General features: G+C 42.3%; 1 protein-coding gene across 1 annotated transcript; it reads left to right on the top strand.

Annotated features, from left to right (window-relative positions):
• Window positions 1-1,449: 1,449 nt before the first annotated feature.
• Window positions 1,450-22,670, top strand: ARF1 (ADP ribosylation factor 1). The gene is made up of 5 exons (XM_063452814.1): window positions 1,450-1,586; window positions 15,128-15,312; window positions 16,023-16,133; window positions 17,279-17,403; window positions 21,109-22,670. Exons 2-5 carry the CDS (start codon window positions 15,165-15,167, stop codon window positions 21,268-21,270), a joined length of 546 nt encoding a protein of 181 aa, XP_063308884.1. The 5' UTR covers window positions 1,450-1,586; window positions 15,128-15,164; the 3' UTR covers window positions 21,271-22,670.
• Window positions 22,671-23,022: the final 352 nt, after the last annotated feature.

The following is a 23,022-nucleotide window of genomic DNA, read 5'->3' as shown; positions in this document are numbered from 1 at the left end:
TAATGTCACACAGACAGACTCTGTATATGTTTATAATGTTACACAGACAGACTCTGTATATGTTTATAATGACACAGACAGACTCTGTATATGTTAATAATGACACACAGACAGACTCTGCATATGTTTATAATGACACAAACAGACTCTGTATATGTTTACAATGTCACACAGACAAACTCTGTATATGTTTACAATGTCACACAGACAAACTCTGTATATGTTTATAATGTCACAGACAGACTCTGTATATGTTTATAATGTTACACAGACAGACTCTGTATATGTTTATAATGTCACACAGACAGACTCTGTATATGTTTATAATGTCACACAGACAGACTCTGTATATGTTTATAATGTTACACAGACAGACTCTGTATATGTTTATAATGACACAGACAGACTCTGTATATGTTTATAATGACACACAGACAGACTCTGTATATGTTTATAATGTTACACAGACAGACTGTATATGTTTATAATGTCACAGACAAACTCTGTATATGTTTATAATGTTACACAGTCAGACTCTGTATATGTTTATAATGTTACACAGACAGACTCTGTATATGTTTATAATGTTACACAGACAGACTCTGTATATGTTTATAATGTCACAGACAGACTCTGTATATGTTTATAATGTTACACAGACAGACTCTGTATATGTTTATAATGTCACAGACAAACTCTGTATATGTTTATAATGTTACACAGTCAGACTCTGTATATGTTTATAATGTCACAGACAGACTCTGTATATGTTAATAATGTTACACAGACAGACTCTGTATATGTTTATAATGTCACAGACAGACTCTGTATATGTTAATAATGTCACACAGACAGACTCTGTATATGTTAATAATGTTACACAGACAGACTCTGTATATGTTTATAATGTCACAGACAGACTCTGTATATGTTAATAATGTTACACAGTCAGACTCTGTATATGTTTATAATGTTACACAGACAGACTCTGTATATGTTTATAATGTCACACAGACAGACTCTGTATATGTTTATAATGTCACAGACAGACTCTGTATATGTTTATAATGTTACACAGTCAGACTCTGTATATGTTTATAATGTCACAGACAGACTCTGTATATGTTTATGTTTATAATGTTACACAGTCAGACTCTGTATATGTTTATAATGTCACAGACAGACTCTGTATATGTTTATAATGTTACACAGTCAGACTCTGTATATGTTTATAATGTCACACAGACAGACTCTGTATATGTTTATAATGACACAGACAGACTCTGTATATGTTTATAATGTTACACAGTCAGACTCTGTATATGTTTTTAATGACAGACTCTCAGGGTTTCTATGGTTATTATTGCAGTGAGGGCACTTCCGGTATGAGGCCAGTGTGGCGGCCGCCATGTTGATGACGTGCAACGCGGGGCGTGACGCGGGGCGCTGGGAGGCAGTGACGTGGCCGCTGGGATCCGCCATCTTGTGCCGTTGAAACCAACGCCTCAGAGACGCGGAGAGCGGATCGGCCCGGGGATTGTGACCAGGACCGACACTCAGAGCGGCTGCAGCACCGTCGGGGAGAGGTGAGGGATCTCGGGGTGCAGTGTGCGGGGACTGAATGATCACCGGCCCGGGGAGAGAGGGAGCAGCCAGGGCCTGAGCCGGGATAACGGGACTGAGCCGGGATAACGGGACTGAGCCGGGATAACGGGACTGAGCCGGGATAACGGGACTGAGCCGGGATAACGGGACTGAGCCGGGATAACGGGACTGAGCCGGGATAACGGGACTGAGCCGGGATAACGGGACTGAGCCGGGATAACGGGACTGAGCCGGGATAACGGGACTGAGCCGGGATAACGGGACTGAGCCGGGATAACGGGACTGAGCCGGGATAACCGGCCCGGGGAGAGAGGGGGCAGCCAGGGCCTGAGCGGGGCATACCGGGACTGGGAATCTGACACCCGGGGAACTGGGAGTAATAACCGGCCCGGGGAGAGAGGGGGCAGCCAGGGCCTGACCCGGGGGACTGGGAGTAATAACCGGCCCGGGGAGAGAGGGGGCAGCCAGGGCCTGACCCGGGGATACCGGGACTGGGAGTCTGACACCCGGGGGACTGGGAGTGATAACCGGCCCGGGGGGAGAGGAGGCAGCCAGGGCCTGAGCGGGGGATACCGGGACTGGGAGTCTGACACCCGGGAGACTGAGTGATAACCGGCCCGGGGAGAGAGGAGGCAGCCAGGGCCTGTGCTGGGGGATACCGGGACTGGGAGTGATAACCGGCCCGGGGAGAGAGGAGGCAGCCAGGGCCTGAGCGGGGGATACCTGGACTGGGAGTGATAACCGGCCCGGGGAGAGAGGAGGCAGCCAGGGCCTGAGCGGGGGATACCTGGACTGGGAGTGATAACCGGCCCGGGGAGAGAGGAGGCAGCCAGGGCATGAGCCGGGGGATACCGGGACTGGGAGTGATAACCGGCCCGGGGAGAGAGGAGGCAGCCAGGGCATGAGCCGGGGGATACCGGGACTGGGAGTGATAACCGGCCCGGGGAGAGAGGAGGCAGCCAGGGCATGAGCCGGGGGATACCGGGACTGGGAGTGATAACCGGCCCGGGGAGAGAGGAGGCAGCCAGGGCATGAGCCGGGGGATACCGGGACTGGGAGTGATAACCGGCCCGGGGAGAGAGGGGGCAGCCAGGGCCTGAGCCGGGGGATACCGGGACTGGGAGTGATAACCGGCCCGGGGAGAGAGGAGGCAGCCAGGGCCTGAGCGGGGGATACCTGGACTGGGAGTAATAACCGGCCCGGGGAGAGAGGGGGCAGCCAGGGCCTGAGCCGGGGGATACCGGGACTGGGAGTGATAACCAGGCCCGGGGGACTGGGAGTCATGTCCGGCCCGGTGACTAGGAGTAAATAACTAAAGGGGCCCGGTGAGTGGGGGGTTTAGTTACACCTAACAGAGGGTGGTGGGTGGGTATTAAATGTACCGGCCGGGTCCAGTGAATGGAGATATTAAATGTACCGGCCAGGGGTAAGAACTATATCTCCCAGGAGGTGGGAGTATTTACTATACCGTTCAGGGGCTCTTAACTACATTATTGGCACATTATTTACTATATCTGCCAGGAGGTGAAGGGGCAATAATTGTATCTGCCAGGGGGAGAGTGATTATTAACTATAGTTGCCGGGGCCCCGCGAATAGACTTAAAATTAATACATCAGCTCCTGGGGTATTAACACTCATTAGAAAATTGAGTGTAGTAGATAAGATATTTGGCCCACAAACGTTGTCATTGGTTTTAATTCAATGTAATTTTTTTTATACATCATAAATACTGTTTTTCTTCTGATAGTACAGTTGTGTATGATTACATCATATGTACCTGTACTTTCCTGAAGGTATGTGTGGATATTTGAATTATATAATAACACTAATATAGCTACCACTTTTGTGGCTATTGTATTCTTTCACAGAAATTTTATTAACATTTTATTGATGTTTTATGTCAATACACAAGAAACTGTATTCCAAATAATCAAGAGCGAGGCAGAACCATAAATAACGTCGAATAAGTGAAGGCATTATGGACAGAACACACATCCCCTACCTCGCGGAGGATTGAAGGGGGGGATACTTTAAAGATGATTGAGATGGATGCTTATCTTGAAATGCCATTCATAGCATTTTAAAGGCACTCTCCAGCCCTATAATATGGTCTTGTTGACTTTGTTACGAGATCTGGAGGTCCTCTTGGTGCCGGTTTGCTTGTCCACTTTGCCTCCTTCACAGCTGTCTTTTTCCTTGTGCAATAGTGGTAGAATGAATCAGCTGATGCTCTTAGCCCATCACCAAGTGAAAAGCTTCGTAGCAGTGCTAGGGATAAAGGAGGTGGTAAAGAGGCCAATCAAAAATCTGGAAGAAATTAACAGTTAAACCATTTAAAAACTTAAATCCCGTAATTTAAGATGGCACCCAGGATCTACAGACCCCATAACACCTTCATTGAGCTTAAGTTATTGGGCTCGAGTGTTCTTTAATGAAGCCACCCATGGCAATAGAAGTTTGTGCACATGTCTCAGATAATTTGTTTTTGTGTTAAAGGACCACTCTAGTGCCAGGAAAACATACTCGTTTTCCTGGCACTATAGTGCCCTGAGGGTGCCCCCACCCTCAGGGTCCCCCTCCCGCCCGGCTCTGGAAAGGGGTAAAACTTACCTTTTTCCAGCGCTGAGCGGGGAGATCTCTGCCTCCGATCCTCCTCCGTTCCGTCGGCTGAATGCGCATGCGCGGCAAGAGCTGCGCACGCATTCAGCCGGTCGCATAGGAAAGCATTTACAATGCTTTCCTATGGACGCTTGCATGCTCTCACTGTGATTTTCACAGTGAGAATCACGCAAGCGCCTCTAGCGGCTGTCAATGAGACAGTCACTAGAGGATTTGGGGGAAGGCTTAACCCATTAATAAACATAGCAGTTTCTCTGAAACTGCTATGTTTATAAAAAAAAAAAATGGGTTAACCCTAGCTGGACCTGGCACCCAGACCACTTCATTAAGCTGAAGTGGTCTGGGTGCCTAGAGTGGTCCTTTAAGCTTCTTGTTTCCTGTTTCAGTGTTTGTGACATTCGTAACAAGCTGCATTAGCACAATTGTTCTGTGAAAGGTTTCTGCTATTTCCAGGCCTCTGGGATTCTCTGCATTTATTGTAAATACAGTAACTATAAGGTATTTATGCAGTATCAATCTAAAACTGTAAGAAAAAAAGTTGTTTCCACCATTGAGTATTCCACTAAATGTATAGTAGCTTGGTTTCCCTCCTATGTGTAGCTGTTGCCCTACTCCCTTGCTCACACAATATGGTGTATGTTGAGAACCTCTGCAGAGTAGACAAGAATAGTCTTTCGTTTTTTGATGGTTTGCCACTTACCCGTGTCCCTACGAGTGCAAAGCTGCAAGGAATGGTGGCGCTGATACTGCCATTCATTTATTGGCTCTCATCTAATGATTGAGCATATGTGTGGAGAATATGCAGCAACATTATATATCCCTGTATGTGCAGCATGTTATAGAAGGTCCTGGCACTGTAGCCACTTCAAACCGTGAAATGATCTTGATGATTTGAATAACAATTTATTCTTTTTTTTTTTTTCTTTTTTTTTTTGTCAGTGACCTGGAGTATATTAATTGGATTATCTTGATAATCCTATTTCATTGGAAATTTATCATAAATTATGATTTAATGTATTACAAATTTAAATTTAGCAAAATGCATTTATTAGATACATCCACGTGTTATTTATATGGCGCCAACAAATTCTGCAGCGCTGTATAATGGGTGGACTAACAAACCCGGTTGAGGGCCCTGCTCAATGAGATTACATGCAAGAGGAAGTTGGTTAACCCCTTAAGGACCAAACTTCTGGAATAAAAGGGAATCATGACATGTCACACATGTCATGTGTCCTTAAGGGGTTAAAGTGACGCAAAAGGTAGGGGTAGAAAAGTAGGTCGGTTGACTAGTATTCACTTGTTAGGTTTTTAATGACAGTTGTAGGAGAGGAATTGCTATTGGGAAGGCAACAGAGAACTGACCCCACCAAGACTCTCTGTAACTGTCCAATCACAGACTTTTCCCAGTGTAACTCAATGAGAAAGAAGTCTTTGCAAGGCAGGTGATCTGGGCAATTTCTGCCCCTTGAGTTTAGCTTCAATGAGCTAACCAAACCAGAAATTAACTGGACCAGTACTCTGACAGCAAGGGTGTGTAACAATGTTTATTTATAAATGTGCACATTTTTATTGAAATCTGAACTTTTGCCCCCCCCCCCCCCCCCCCCCAAAAAAAAAAAATACACACTCTTCACACATAATGCACATCAACAAACTAAATTTCTATAGGGATCTGTAGTGTCCCTTGAAGTAAAAAGCTTACCTCCACTGCACTAATACCTTGAGGCGGTATCACCCCACACTGATGCCTCAGGCACACTTGTGCATCTAACAGAGAAATTCCCTACTTGGAATTCTTGCTACGTGTGTGACACTGCTAGAGATGACTAATTTATATACCAGGTGACTTAAAATATATAAGGGGGGGGGGGGGAGAGGGGTGTGTGTGTGTATATATGTATGTATATATATATATATATATATATATATATTCTGTGTAGACATAGCAGAAATGACTGCACTCCAAGGACTTTATAGAGATTTTCAAATAAAATGTAACTTTTATTCAATCCATTTAAAAAGTCAACGTTTCAGCTCCCACATGGAGCTTTCATCAGGACAAAACATAACTTACAAGTGCAGATACAAAGAAATATATACCCCCAATCCCTCAAAATAATTTACCTTAATTGTGTACACACCTAGCCATGAGGCAGCTTGCCCTGCATTAGAGAGTAATGTATCTGAGTGTGGTGACTGTGTGCAAGGCCCAGAAAAGGGGCGGGGCTACAGGTTACTTGGTAACAATCCAACTGGACTGATTGCTTTCCACCTTGTGGCCTAGTAGCTACAATCATGATTGTGTGTGTGTGTGTGTATGTATGGGTATATATATATTCTGATTCTTTAGCACAAGCAATACTTTGTTAGCTATTTGGTTTTGTTAAAAGTGGGGAAGTGACCGTTCCTCTTTAAAGGAACAATATGGCTTTAGGAATACAAACCGGCATATTTTATGCTGTAGTATCCTAGTTTCTCCGCCTCCTGCGATGTAATGCCTTACTCTTGCAGATGATCCAATACTCCACATACATGAGCATTGGGGATGTGTGGTGGCATCCAAATGCTTCTTATAAGAACGCTGAATTCACTGCTTTCCTGTGAGCTGCAATGTCTTGTGACTCTGCTTTATTTGGTTGTTGCTCAGGAAGTGGCCTCCAGTGGCTGTCTGGAAGACAGATGTTATAGGAGTATTTAACCCAGCAATGGAAACATGTTTTACATTACAGGGTTGAAACTGCACCAGACCACTTCATTAAAATGAAATGGCCTGGGTGACTTTAGTGATCCTTTATATAATTTATCACAATGATTGTTTCATAAGGAGGTATTCAAAGTTATCATGTCATGGCCATATCACTTTAAGCGTAACCTGTTATATATTGTATATGTTGTATGTAAAAATATGCAGAGGCAGTACTTTGGGTTTGTGTTGCTAAGCAACAGGTTTCCTCAAGAAATATTTCATATTTCCTGTAAATGAAGTCAAAATAAAAATGATCTATTGGGTATATCACGAACTGTCATCAGGAAGGCAAGATGTCTGAGAATTTCAGAGCAGTTTGCATACCACATTAAGTGGCTTGACGTGTATTTCTTCCCATTTCCAGCACGTAATTGGGGAAGTGTGCCACGGGTCATTTTATAAACCGGAGTGCCAGCAGTGTGTAGAAGCAACGTGACAGATTGCCTAGGCCTCTGTAACGGATCGCCTGGCACCCCGACTGGGTACCTCCGTTGAAAGATGCTCCTAGCGCTTCCAGAGGACTCCAAGCACTCCACCAGACACCATAAGCACCGCAGGCTGCAGCTATCTCCCTTCAGAACGAAGCAGGAACAAGCTCTTACAAGAGCTCAGTGATTATAGCAAGGGAATATGCCTAGCATAGCAATCCCTTGTAGCAGATTCCCCCAATAAGAGACAGGACTCAAGTTGAGGGTAAAAATAGAACTCTCTGGCTGCTAGCTTGCAGCCCTTTTTATTAGGTGCTCCCATGAAGGGGAGGGACACACACAGTAACGTACATTAACCAATCACACAATAGTTACATCCCACACATAGCCCTCCCCTCTACCTGTAAACTAATTATCTGTACACACAGGAAAATACAATTATCATAGGTAGGGAAAAACAGAAATTTTTACTTACCGTAAATTCTTTTTTTCTTAATATGGTGGCAGTAACCTCTGGGTTTTGCTCCTCCCTGTGGACAAGACTTTAACAAGCTATTTTAAAAGGATCCTCCCCCTTTAGGTATAAATACTGAGCCCGCAAAACCTACCCCAGTACGTAACAAGTAAAGAAACCAGACCAAGCAAACATCCAATGCAAAAATTTCTTTAATAAAGAGGGAGGGTAATAATACTGCCACCATATTAAGAAAAAAAGAATTTACGGTAAGTAAAAATTTCTGTTTTTTCTGTCATATGGTGGCAGTAACCTCTGGGATATAGCAAGAATCCCTCTGGGCGGGACCTATGCCACGACGGCTTGTAACACCTTACGCCCAAAAGCAGCTTCAGAGGCAGAGAATATGTCTAGCCGGTAGTGCTTGATAAATGTGTTGAAGGACGACCAGCATGCCGCCTTGCAAATGACTTCTGGAGATGCAAGTGCTCTTTCTGCCCATGAGGTAGCCATGGCTCGAGTAGAATGGGCCTTGATTGTAGCAGGAGACTGAAGACCCGAGGAAGAATATGCCAAATCGATAGCCTGAATGAGCCAACGAGACAAGGTCCCACGGGAAGCCACCTTGCCCTTTAGGTGACCCTGAAAATTAACAAACAGGTGATCCGAAACTCTGAACTCCTTTGTTCTGTTTAAATATATACATAACGCTCTTCTGACGTCCAACTTTTGCCATCTCTGCTCTTGAAGGGATGAGGGCGCACTAAAAAAGGAAGGTAAAATAATAGGTTGATTAACATTTTTTGAAGATAAAACCTTTGGAAGAAAAGATGGTCTCTGGTAAAGAACCACTTTGTCCTCATGAAAAATGGTGAATTCATCTGAGGAGGATAGGGCGTGAAGTTCTCCCACTCTTTTGGCCGACGTGATGGCTACCAAAAACAATACCTTGAGAGATAAAATTTTCAAAGGAACTTCCTCCAAAGGTTCAAACGGGTTAGTACTAAGGGCCTGAAGGACTAGGGACAAGTCCCACGTCGGAAACACCGATCGTTTAGGAGGTCTCTTGAGGCTGATGGACCTAAAAAATCTTCTGACGAAAACATTGGCTGCCAAATCCTTAATAAGAAAAAAATTCAAGGCTGAGATTTGAACCTTGAGAGTTGAGACTCCTAGGCCTGCGTCAAAGCCGTCTTGCAAAAACTGAAGAATGTTATCTATAGACGGTTGTAATATCGAGACCCGGTGATCCCTACCCCAGTGAAGAAATTTGGACCAAATTCTGAAGTATATCCTAGAAGTCGATCGTCTAGTTGCGTGGAGTAAGACTGTTATTCTCTCATCTTGCAAGCCCTTGTTTCGAAGGATCAGCCTTGCAGTAGCCAAGCCGTCAACCTGAACATTTCCAGTACTTTCAAGGGTAGGTTCCTGTTCACAATGAGATGAACTGAAATGGGAAGCTCCCAATAGTCGATAGTCATCTTCTTTAGGGCCGCAAACCAGACTCTGTTTGGCCAATAAGGGATTATCGCCAATATCCTCGCCTTGTCCGTACGTATCTTGAGGAGGACCCTTGGGATCAGGGGCAGAGGTGGGAAGATGTAAGCCAGCGGAAAATCCCACCTCATCGATAGAGCGTCTATCCAATTGGGTTGATCCGTTCTGAATAGGGAGGCGAAGTGGGAAACCTTCTTGTTTGATTCTCTTGCCATCAAATCTACTTCTGGGACACCAAATTTTCCAGTCAAGATACTGAATACGTCTGGGTTTAGAGACCATTCCTTTTGGTCCCACTTCCCTCTGCTCAAATCGTCGGCTATTACATTGTCGCTGCCTCTTATGTAAACCGCTGCGATGTCTTCTAGATTTCTCTGCGCCCATTCCATAACTTCTGTGCAAAGACTGTAAAGCCTTCTTGCTCTGGTTCCTCCCTGTCGATTGATATAAGAGACTACCGTGCGATTGTCTGACTGTATCTTGACCGCTCTTTGAAGTAGCCAAGGTCTGAGGTGATGAAGAGCATACAGAACCGCCAATAATTCTTTGAAATTTGTAGATTCCTTTGCTTCCCTGGAAGACCATTTTCCTTGGAACATGGTGGAGCCTAAGTGGGCTCCCCAACCTGAGTTTGAAGCGTCTGTGGCGACTATTAGCCAGACCTGTGGTAGAAAGGATAAACCTTTTAAAAGGCACTCTGAGGTTTTCCACCAATCTAGTTGCGTCTTCACCTGAGGGGACAGCAGGAATATTTCGTCCAGATCTTCCTCCCTCTTTGACCAGGAAGTCAGGATGTTCCACTGTAAGGGTCTGACCTTTGATCTTGCCCATTTGACCGCCGGGAAGGTGGCCGTAAGAAGACCTAACACACTCATGGCCTCTCTGAGGGAACAAGTTTTCATCCTTTGGAGGTTGGAAATCGTTTTTCGGATCTTTTTTCTCTTTCGTTTGGGAAGGAATATTGACATGGAGTCTGAATTGATCTCGAAGCCGAGAAACTCTAACTTTTGTTGGAATGCAAACTGATTTCTTTAGATTCAAGATCCAGCCATGGTCCTGAAGAAACCTTATAGTGACCTGCAGATCCTCGTGTAGTTGATTCTCGGTATGTGCCACTAGAAGCCAGTCGTCTAAATATGGGATAATTGAAATACCCCTTTCCCTCAAATGAGCAGTTAGAGGAGACAGGATCTTTGTAAAGATTCTTGGAGCGGACGACAGACCGAAAGGCAGGGCCCTGAACTGGAAATGAAGGATGTGACTTCTTCTTCTTATTGCAAATCTTAAATATTTCCTTGAAGCGCTGGCTATCGGAACATGAAGATACGCATCCTTTAAGTCTATCTTCACCATAACGTCGCCTTTTTGTAATAGAGGAAAAATCGATGCGATTGATTCCATACGGAATCTGTGATAGGGGATAAACTGATTTATCTTCTTCAAATCCAGAATGGGCCGAAACGAGTTGTCCGGTTTTGGAACCAGAAATAGTCTCGAATAGACTCCCCGAAATTCCTGTTCTTTTGGAACTCTTTCTATAACCCCTTTGTGTAGAAGCAGCCTGGACTGATAATCTAGAGCTCGAGATTTTTTTGCAGACTGGTAAGTCGATAGTAGAAACCTTGACCTTGGTTTTTCCAGAAAAATAATCCTGTGTCCCTTTCGGATAATCCTTAGAACCCAGGGATCCTCTGTGGTCTGTTCCCACACCGGAAAAAAATATTGGAGCCGTCCTCCCACACCTCTGGCGTCAAAAACGTCTCCCTTTGTCTCTGAAGGATCTTTTGACCTCATTACTTTCAAATTTCCGGCTTTTATCCTTTCTTTGAAAAAAATGTGGTCTCTCTTGAAAGGATCTCCTACCCTTAGATTGGTAGTTTCTGTACCCCGGTCTCCAGGAGGATTTTCTATCTTGCGGAAGTGCCTTCTTGGTTTCAGACATCTGTCTTATGATTTCCTCTAAGGGAGCACCGAATAATTTAGATTTTTCCAAAGGAAGTTCACAAAGGACTGCCTTAGACGCTGTATCCGCCGACCAAGACCTCAACCATAGGGCACGTCTTGCCACAGAAGACAAACCCATGATCCTGGAGGCCAATTTCAGCACCTCAGTCGACATATCCAAAAGGAATTCATTCGCCAAATGCATGTTCTGAAACATGTGACTTAGACCATCAATATGACCAGACGATAAATTTTCCTGTACTAAATTTAGCCACACTTCATTTGCTCTGGCCACTGCTGCTCCTGCCAGTAAAGCTTTGCATTGGAAACCAGCTGTTTGATAAGCCCGCCTACACGAGGTTTCGGCTCTTTTATCCATAGGATTCTTTAATGCTGCAGTTTCTCCTATAGGGATAGTGGTTCTTTTGGCAATCTGTGCCACCTGAACATCAACCTTTGGGAGATCTTCCCACATAACGTCGCTAGCCAGCCTGAAGACATCCTTGAAGTGTCTGGAAATAAAGGCACGTTTTTCCGGGTTTTTCCATTCCCTAAATACAAATTCAAGTAGGCTCTGTTGCACAGAAAAGCCTTTCTTTGGATTTTCTGATCCCTGAGGTAGAATTGTCAGATTTACTTCTTTAATAAATTTACGGATTGCCTCAGAGGGAAACCCCACTGGTTCACTTGACGAGGAAGCTGAATCTACTGATTCCAAAGAAAAAGAACATTCTCCCGAAGATGATTCAGATGAAGAAATTCTCTTTCTTTTATGAATCTTTTGTTGAATGGGGGCTTCTACCCTTTTAGATTCTTTAATCGTGTCCAAGGTCTGTGACAAATTCCCCTGGAACCAGGATAGGAAAGATTGCATATCTTTTTGCTTTTCTCTTTCCAAAGAGTTTGCAGTACACTGACTGCATATTTTCTTCCTAGACCCGTCTGGGAGAGGAGTTGCACATTCGCTGCAAACAATATGTTTGGACTTCACCGTAGCCTTTCTAGGCGTGGGGGTTAGCTTTTCCTTATCCATCTCAGGTGGACTAGACATATCTGTAAAAAATAAGTGGAGGCTCTTTAGAATAATAGACTCTTCTTCAGAAAGTATTTCAAAGTAAAGATTACTTTATCAATCTTACCTCAAAATACTTCTGAGCCGTGTGGGGGGGGCAGGTGACACGGCGTACCACTTCTGACCTGCATCCATGCTGTCAGTGGGTACCAGCACAGTTTTTAAACTCAAATTTCGCGGGTTTTTTTTTTTTTTTTTTTTTTTTTTTTGGTGTGTATATCTTTAAGCTTCCGTTTGCGTCTTTGCGCACCCGGAAGCTTAGGTGGAACGCAAACACCACCAGGGCGTGCGTTCCACCGCTGTGCGCTTGCTCAGAGCGAGCTCCGCCTCCCGGAAGCAATTAGCCGGAAACCTTCTCGGCATAAATTCAACAGCCTCTGTTCACTCCGTAACGGCAAGACAACGGAGCATTGGCCACTCAGCTTACCACCCGGGCAGCTCTCGGACCGGATCCCCCAGACAACATCCCGTGTGCCTCACCAGAAAACGAAAGTCCTGTCCATCCCTATCGGGACAAGAAAGAAGACTGGGGTAGGTTTTGCGGGCTCAGTATTTATACCTAAAGGGGGAGGATCCTTTTAAAATAGCTTGTTAAAGTCTTGTCCACAGGGAGGAGCAAAACCCAGAGGTTACTGCCACCATATGACAGAAAAATACAGTTTTTACACAACATTCATAACTCCCAAAATATACATCACATTCGCATAATACATATTCACAATCAATCCATTCAGGGGAACAACATACTCAAAAATCATACGAATTGGACCAGGGGGTTCAAAAGTTAGTACAAATGTGCATTTGACCTTCTGGAAGCATGGTTTTACAGGGCTCTCTATCCTGGAGACAATGGGGGGAAGTAATCCAATTATCCAGGACTAGAGGCAGACTCCATTAACCACATGGTTGCAAAACGACATAAAACACTTTAAAATACATAGTCACATTTTACACATAACACACAGACATTTCACATATCCCCAGATAGCTCAGGTCTGAGTGCACATTATTAGGTGAATGGCACTCAGACCAACCGAATACAATTTAATCGCCATGGAGCCAAAGTCTTTAATCACACAAATAGGCTCCATGGCATAGCTATCTGGGTTACCACAGCTCACACAGGGCAAGTACCAAATGACCCCACTGTATTTAAAGGGCCCGAATGAGTGACATACACTCTGGTATGGCCGAATACTGTTTTTAAAGGGCCCAATCTCCCAGGGCCATAGTCCAAAGGCAGCAGGCGGGCAGCCAGGCTTCTCCAATGCAATGTGGCGAGATTGCTCTCGTCACAGCCTCAATATTCAGTCAGCTCCTGTTGTTTTCCTTGCATCTTCTTTTTTTTTGGGGGGGGGGGAGGAGGGGAGAGGGGCCTTTGTGAGGCAGGTGCTCTGGGCAATTGCTGCCTCTTGGGTTTAGCCAATTGCCTTTGACAGCCAGAGGGTGTAATAAGATGAGTTTATAAAAGTACTACCGTATATACTAGAGTATAAGATGAGTTTTTCGGCACATTTTATTTGCTGAAAACCCCCCACTCGTCTTATACTCGAGTCACTGTCTGTATTATGGCAACTTACATTGTTGGGGGCTGGCAGAGAGCTGTAACTCCTGCAGCTCCTGTCAGCTCCCTTCTCTCTCTCTCGTCCGGTCAGCTCCCCTGTCAGCTTCGCAAGAGCCGCGGGGTCAAAGTGTTGCCACGGGTACACACTGCATACACACACACTGCATACACACACACACACACACTGCATACACACACACACACACACTGCATTCATACACACACACACACACTGCATTCACACACACACACACACTGCATTCACACACACACACTGCATTCATACACACACACTGCATTCATACACACACACTGCATTCATACACACACACACACACTGCATTCATACACACACACTGCATTCATACACACACTGCATTCATACACACACACTGCATTCATACACACACACACTGCTTTCATACACACACACTGCTTTCATACACACACACTGCTTTCATACACACACACTGCTTTCATACACACACACTGCTTTCATACACACACACACACACTGCTTTCATACACACACACTGCATTCATACACACTGCATTCATACACACACACACACACACACACTGCATTCATATACACACACACACACACACACACACACACACTGCATTCATATACACATACACACACACACACACACACACTGCATTCATATACACATACACACACACACACACACACACTGCATTCATATACACATACACACACACACACACACACACTGCATTCATATACACATACACACACACACACACACACACTGCATTCATATACACATACACACACACACACACACACACTGCATTCATACACACACACACACACACACACACACACACTGCATTCATATACACACACACACACACACACACACTGCATTCATATACACACACACACACACACACACTGCATTCATATACACACACACACACACACACACACTGCATTCATATACACACACACACACACACACACTGCATTCATACACACACACACACACACATTTTTTTTAAACAATATTAAAAATGGTTTGACAAAACCCCTGATTGTACCTATAGCACACTAAATATATAATCACTACAAATAAGCTGTTGTGGTTGTTGATGCTTGGAATATTGTATCTTACATGACTTTAGTGTGCATTGGTTTTTTTTAAATAATCTTTTCTTTGCCCACAGCTTTTATTGGTAGATAAGGCACTCACCCATTTCCATCATGGGGAATGTTTTTGCCAACCTCTTCAAAGGCCTTTTTGGCAAGAAAGAAATGCGTATTCTTATGGTAGGACTTGATGCCGCCGGTAAAACAACCATCTTGTACAAACTGAAACTGGGAGAAATAGTAACTACAATTCCAACTATAGGTGAGCATGTTTTCCGTTTAACCTTTTTTGTTTTACAATCATTTACAGAACTTCTTCTTTGAACTGTAATTTGTATGTTGGCTAAGGGATCCCACTCTGTTTTTCTCCACCTCATTCTAGTTTTTATAAAAGTCAAGCATGCTTATTGTTTGTTGTTGGGAATTAAAAATGTTGAATAACCAACCCATTCAGTTTTTTAACCTAAGTAGATAGCACTAATTGGCCTGAGAAAACTTAAAAAAAATCTATCTATATATCTATGAAGGTTTACTGGTATTTTATAATGGTTTGTATGTTACACCTGTTTACCAGCTATCCATGAGCTCTATTTTCTTACTAGTCTTTGCTTTTCCTGTTGGCTTCCCATTGTAGCTTGAACGGTGTGTCAAACATGGGGCTTTCTCAGAACCCTCCATTGAAGACCGCTCTATTTCTGGGCACACTGAGACCGAAGTAACTAGTAGAGCTAATTCTACTCGTTTTTTGTTCATCCTTTGTGATGTAGCAGATTTTTTGCTTTGCATGACCGATAAACCAGAGCAATATTGTGTAATTTATGAAATCTATAAAAATGCCAATTTCTATTCTGATTGGTCTCTTCCTGTTCTAGAGGGGGCTGTAAACTGCCTGCAGCTTGACTATGCAGGTGCAGCAACTTCAACCAATGTGAATCACTGCTTTCATCTAACAATTCTTATTTTACTTTTCAGGGTTTAATGTTGAAACCGTAGAATACAAGAACATTAGTTTTACTGTCTGGGATGTTGGTGGTCAGGATAAGATTAGACCCCTTTGGCGCCACTATTTCCAAAACACACAAGGTATGTATTTTTAGTAATTTTCCTATAAAATGTCTTGCAAGTGGCCTTAGTGTTGAGTATTGAGCAACTCCTTGCATCACCTTTTGTATGCTACACATGGAAACCTGCGATTATTGTAACAGACTATTTCATGAACCCTACTGTCTCATAGAGTAGCATGGATTGTGACAATCAAATGTCACAGAATTATGGAGCCTTGAAGATCTTTTATTTGAATGGATTGACAGTTGCCACTCTTACTGTAAATGAATAGGCAACATGTGGTCAAAATAAAGTGCTTACACCTCCGTTATTTCAGCTATATCCATTGCTAACTGGTGTAAAACACCATAGGGAAATGCAGGCCCAAGCACGGCCAGTGCTTTAAAGATCAGTGACTTTCAACATGCCACTGTTATAGGATGGCACATTGCCATCAATTGTCTGTCCTGCTACTGCTCTTGTGGGTATCTGTAGGTACTGTGAAATCACCTTCCAGTAGTCACAGCCCAACCACAAACTGTCACACAGATTCCAAAATAGGGCTTCCCATTGCAACAACCTATCCTTACATCAAGTGTCTACACAAGAACTGTGAATTGTTAAATAGGTTTCCATGGCAGCAGTTTTGCTTCTTTCCAATATTACCATGTACACAGCCAAATATCAGCTGGAGTGCTATGAAGGTTTGCCACCCTCGATATGGGAATTGAATGTTCAAGTCATGTTTGGGAAAAGTTTGGAACCTATCATTCAAGCCGCTTGTTAATTGGTGAGACAAATCTAGGAAACACAGATTGGAAAGGATTTAATATAATGAACTAATCAACGTGTCCAATAATTAGTCTTGTATTTAAAGTCACTACTAGCAGATCCTAGTGTCAGACGTCACTACGCAGTGCTTTTTCGTGCACGTTCAGCTGATATACCTGTTTAAAGAGTACTTATGTGACATATTCTCATCGTTTCCAGATACTTTTTGATATTTTAAGCTTGACTCTTTGGCTTTGTGCCTGGGAATACTGAACCTTTAGGCTCTGTATGTACAGCAAATAAGGCAAGCACCTGTTGGATCCATGACTGCATTAGTAAATAGTGTGTTTATACTTTCTGATGATCATATAAAGATATTGTTCTACATTAATTTGCATTTTCTCTCTGTTTAGGCCTCATCTTTGTGGTGGACAGTAATGACCGTGAGCGAGTGAATGAAGCAAGGGAAGAGCTGATGCGGATGCTGGCAGAAGATGAACTTAGGGATGCGGTCTTATTAGTCTTTGCTAACAAACAGGTTGGTGATTTGATAATTTTACATTTGGTAATTCCTATACAATGTATTTTGTTTATGCCTTTTGACTCATTGTTTTAAGATATCTCCAGATACGTTATCTGTCTCTGCACTGTCACTAAACCAGTTTTCCCCCACTCTGATAATATTGGGTTACTATCTCATGCATTCTCCCTACTAATTGTTCACATCTATATAATCTAACCCTTACAATGTGTTTACTTTGTATTATGCGCACAATGCTTTTGTGCCATCTGCATTTTATTTCCACTGCAGGCTGCCTTTGTTTACTTTTTGATTTGCATTTGCTTGTTGAGAATGTAGAAAAATAGGGCCCCTGGTTGAAGGTTGACATTTTGACGCAAGTGCGGTACAGACTTGGTTAATTCTCACCAATTTTGGTAAAGCTGAAAATTGTTTCTCTTTTCTAAATCTCTACAAATCTGTCTTCGTTACTAGTTTGTTTTTAAAGTGTTATGGTAACCAGAGGCCAGAATTCATAATTTCTTTAACCCTCTCATTTTGTTTTGTCTGTTGGCTTGTATAAAAACCCAACTCTGCATAAGTCTTTGTAGTGCAAATGTACACCATTTATTTATGTACACCAAATATTTACCCCAGAATCATGTTATATGCACTGTGCATTATAAATTATTCTATCAGCTTCTCCTGTGCTGATGTGACTCATGTTCGCCTCTCCTCTTAAATTCACTGCTAGGTTATTGAGTAGACTGACCACACGAACTAGAACAGTGTTTTTTGCTCGTTTTTTTGTAAACTTCTGCAGTTACAATTCGAAACATAGAATGTGACGGCAGATAAGAACCATTCTTAGTCTGCCCAATTTTCTAAATACTTTCATTAGTGCCTGGCCTTATCTTATAGTTAGGATAGCCTTATGCTTATCCCACACATGCTTAAACTCCTTTACTGTGTTAACATCTACCACTTCAGCTGGAAGGTTATTCCATGCATCCACTACCCTCTCAGTAAAGTAATACTTTCTGATATTATTTTTAAACCTTTGCCCCTCTAATTTAAGACTATTTCCTCTTGTTGTGGTAGTTTTTCTTCTTTTAAATACTCCTCTTTTACGGAGTTGATTCCCTTTGTGTATTTAAATGTTTCTATCATATCGCCCCTGTCTTGTCATTCTTCCAAACTATACGTTAAGATCCTTTAACCTTTCCTTGTAAGTTTTATCCTGCAATCCATGAACCAGTTTAGTAGCCCTTCTCCGAACTCTCTCCAAAGTATCAATATCCTTCTTGAGATACGGTCTCCAGTACTGCGTACAACACTCCAAGTGAGGTCTCACACGTGTTCTGTGCAATGGCATGAACATTTCCCTCTTTCTATTGCTAACACCTTTCCCTATACAACCAAGCATTCTGCTAGCATTTCCTGCTGCTCTGTTACAATGTCTGCCTACCTTTAAGTCATCTGAAATAATTAACTCTTAATCCCTTTCCTCAGATGTTGAGGTTTGGACTCAATCAAATTTTCTATACTCTGCCCTTGGGTTTTTACAATCCAAAATGCATTATCTTGCACTTATCCACATTAAATGTCAGCTACCACAACTCTGACCATTTTTCTAGATTTACCTAAATCATTTGCCACTTGCCATTTTGCTTATCCCTCCTGGAACATCAACCCTGTTACATATCTCAGTATCATCAGCAAAAAGACATACCTTACCATCAAGACCTTCTGCAATATCACTAATAAAAACATTAAAGAGAATAGTAATGATCCCTGAGGTACCCCACTGGTGACAAGCCCAAGCTTCGAATATACTCCATTGACTACAACCCTCTGTTGCCTGTCACTCAGTCACTGCCTTACCCATTCAACAATATTGGAATCCAAACTTAAAGATTGCAGTGTATTGATAAGCCTTCTATGTGCAACAGTGTCAAAAGCTTTACTGAAATCTAGGTAAGCAATCTACTGCACCAACCTGATCTATTATTTTAGTCACCCAATCAAAAAAAAACAATAAGATTAGTTTGGCATGATCCCCATGAAGTAAACCCAAATGGTCTCTGGTCTTGAAATCCATGTGATTTTAGATGTTCAACAATCCTATCTTTTAACATGGTTTCCATTACTTTCCCCACTACTGAAGTAAGGCTTACTGGCCTATAGTTGCCCGACTCCTCCCTACTACCTTTCTTGTGAATGGGCACAACATTGGCTAACTTCCAATCTTCTGAGACTACTCCTGTTAACAATGATTGGTTAAATAAATCTGTTAATGGTTTTGCTAGTACACCACTAAGCTCTTTTAATAACTTTGGGTGTATTCCATCAGGCCCCATTGACTTATTTCTCTTTACTTTTGACAGTTGAAATAGAACCTCTTCTTCTGTAAACTCACATGTAACAAATTATTTGTTTGCCCTTTTTTTCTAACTGAGGTCCCTTTCCTTCTTTTTTTATCTGTAAATACTGAACAAAAATATTAATTGAGGCAGTCAGCTAGACCTTTATCCTCTTCTTCATACCTTCCTTCTTTTGTTTTTAATCTAATCAATCCTTGTTTTACTTTCCTTTTCTCTTTTATGTATCTAAAAAATGATTTGTCCATTTTTTAATGACTGTGCTATTTTCTCTTCTGTGTGTGATTTGGAATCTCTTCTAAATTGCTCAGCCTCTTTCTGCCTAATCTTATATATCTTCCTCACTCTGTGTTTTTTGTTTTTTTTTATAATTACTAAATGCTAACTTTTTTGTTTTTTTTATTATTCTGGCCACTTCTGCAGAGTACCACAGTGGTTTCTTAAATCTTTTGCTGACTAGCCTAATGCGATTTTGTGTTGCCTTCAGCAGTGCAACTTTTAAATAATCCTATTTCTCTTAGACTCCATTTTAGCTACTCCAGTCTGTTAATGACTCCTTTACACATATTCCAATTTTAAAGTAAAGTAAAACTTTTATGTTTTTGTGTGGTGTGTGTTCATATATTATACACACTGATGATCACTGTATCCTAAACTTTCACCTACAGTAATATCTGATGCCAAACCAGTGCAGGGTGTGTATAGTGTGTGTGGTGTAGTGTCCCTTTAAAGTGCACAGATGCTTTGTTTGGGGATATAGATTCTGAAACTGTAAGCAGGTATTGTATTTGAAATTACTCTGTGGGAATTGTGGTAAAAACTGGCAAAGATGTATGAAATAGCACCTGTTGAGATTCAGACACATGCGCTGATTCCTGTACAGTGCATCAAGGATTCAGACACATGCGCTGATTCCTGTACAGTGCATTACATTATCTCTCGTTATTTTTAGGGCATATATCTAGTTGTCTCCCTCAGCTGATTACTACTGCAATTTTGACTATTTATTATGAACTGACCAGCTAATCAGGAAAGGTTTCAGTTCTGGGAAATTGGTTTTATAGTCAAACGTTTATTGAAAGAATAGCGCAGTGCCTAACATGAGTCTCGAGGAAGATGAGCCATAGTCAATATAAAATTGGATATGGAGCCATTGAAATGTTTACAAAGAAACATAAACTGTACTAATCTTTGGGGGAGAAGGTTTAATGAGATTTTTCGTTATGTGGTTTTAGTCCATTTTCTGGGTATTCGTGCAGTTGTTTTCAGGTAAACCGTAACTCTTACCTAGTCTGTCTCAGACTTAGTTATGCACTGTTCCTGACCCTGGCACGTTTAATTTACTTTTTCTCTTATTTTTCAGGACTTGCCAAATGCAATGAATGCAGCTGAAATAACAGACAAGTTAGGACTACACTCCCTGCGCCATAGAAACTGGTATATCCAGGCTACATGCGCCACTAGTGGAGATGGGCTCTATGAAGGACTGGATTGGTTGTCCAATCAACTCCGGAACCAGAAATGAAACCTGCAATCATTGCTATGTTTTTTTTTTTTTTTTTTTTCTTTCTTATTTGGTTTTGTTCCGCTGCCCCCTGGGTTTTTGTTCTGTGCCCCTGTTTTTCCTAACCCCCTTTCCCTCCCCCACCCTATATTTCTCTTTTCCCTTTGCTTCTCTCTGGTGTGGCAAACTGTGCTACTTTGCGGTATCGAGTGCCGGAATCGGTTACTTTCTCTCTCCATCATGCTGTAAATGTGGCAAAGAAGAGCCTGAAAACAGTTAGGTGTCTTATTTAATGTAAATAGTTGTTGTTTCCAATGAGGCAGTTTCTGGTACTCCTATGCAATATTACTACACTTTTTTTTTTTTTTTAACTTATAAATTTGTCACTTAGTGCTGGAAGTGAGCAGAAATCATATGCTTTTGAGGCTGTTGCCACGTTCTTGCAGAAATCAATACATTGCTAGTTTTTAAAAGCAAAATAGAAAATATTTTTGACCATACAGTTTTACCTCTTGGTACCAAACTAAGGATGTTGTTTACTTTGGCTCTAGTGCCCCCACCCTGTGGGCAGTAAGGATTACCCAATATTGCTGCTTATTGGGGTCAGTGGTGTTTTTCAAACAGGTTTATGAACCTAAAGACCCAGTTGAAAGTAAAGTGTCCATCTCCCAATATGTTTTTAAAAGGGAGCTTGGAAACTATTTAACCTCATTGGTGCTGGAGCAGTTTGTGTTATTGTCCATGATTGGTTCTTTTTGCATGGTTACGATACAGGTCCGTGTAATTGCTATGCTACTGGATCTGTCTGCATTTTGTAGCTTCTGTGCCTGTGTGTGTGCTTGAGTGAAGACCATATTAAAAACGACTTCAGAAATGACTAAGTATTGAGCAGAGTGTAAATAATGTGGGCATTTCTTTGGCTTCACACTAGAACCAAACTACATTCCTTTCTGACCATTATTTTGAAACCCTTCGGTTCTGTGGGACTTTTGGGTATCACGGACTAGGCTGGTTACCCCCAGTAGTAATGCAGCACTGTGTAATTTGGGGACCTTCCCAAAGGCTTTTAAAGAATTCCATCCCCTCAATGTCAATCTGCTCCTTCGTTCTTTGTAAACCTAGTTCACATGGCTGTGCCAGATCAAACGTTCATACCTCGAATCCTTCTTGTAATGCAGGAAATCGGTTCCCAGTAATAACAGTCCGTTAATAAACCAAAAGCATTGTGCATCATTTTGGGTACTGGTCTGTTTTTAACGACTGCAGATGCTTTTTGTGTTATAACAAAATGTAGGTAATATACAATACAATTTAGGTCATGGTACATGGGCTTTCTCCTGTAATATTTACCCGGTTAACCATCTTGCGCTGAAGTCAGTGTTGTTAAACAGTGCTCTTCTGCAGTAGTTATTACTCCAAAAGCTATGCTGCAGTACCCTGTGTCACACAAACCGGCTCTTCCAAAACTGGGGACCAGAGGGCAGGATTTCCTGTGAGTGTGAATTGTACAAATATAGGAAGACTATCAACTTGTAAAAAGTTGGAGGCATACAATAACTGCTAAGTGGATATAACCAGCTAAAGGAGAGCTAGGTCTTGTCTGTTTTCACAACTTGGCTCTCCTCTTCAGCAGTTATGTGCAGGTTCTCCTCTCTGCACTGTTCATTCTTTGCTGTCGGTTTGCACAGCTGATCCATGATTCTGGGTGTAGCTGTGTGAGAATTGCAGGACCATGTGTTAAGTAGGTGATTGTTAAACAGTGAAGGACCAACT

The sequence above is a fragment of the Pelobates fuscus genome, chromosome 4, assembly GCF_036172605.1.
Source record: "Pelobates fuscus isolate aPelFus1 chromosome 4, aPelFus1.pri, whole genome shotgun sequence".
Classification (NCBI taxonomy): Eukaryota; Metazoa; Chordata; class Amphibia; order Anura; family Pelobatidae; genus Pelobates; species Pelobates fuscus.
This window is presented reverse-complemented; position numbering and strand designations above follow the sequence as displayed.

Bases quoted from the DNA above. Each gene is read 5' to 3' on its own strand.
- ARF1 (XM_063452814.1), top strand. From the start codon at position 15,165: ATGGGGAATGTTTTTGCCAACCTCTTCAAAGGCCTTTTTGGCAAGAAA. The intron at 15,313-16,022 runs GTGAGCATGTTT...TTTACTTTTCAG, and splicing joins AACTACAATTCCAACTATAG to GGTTTAATGTTGAAACCGTA. The intron at 17,404-21,108 runs GTTGGTGATTTG...CTTATTTTTCAG, and splicing joins TAGTCTTTGCTAACAAACAG to GACTTGCCAAATGCAATGAA.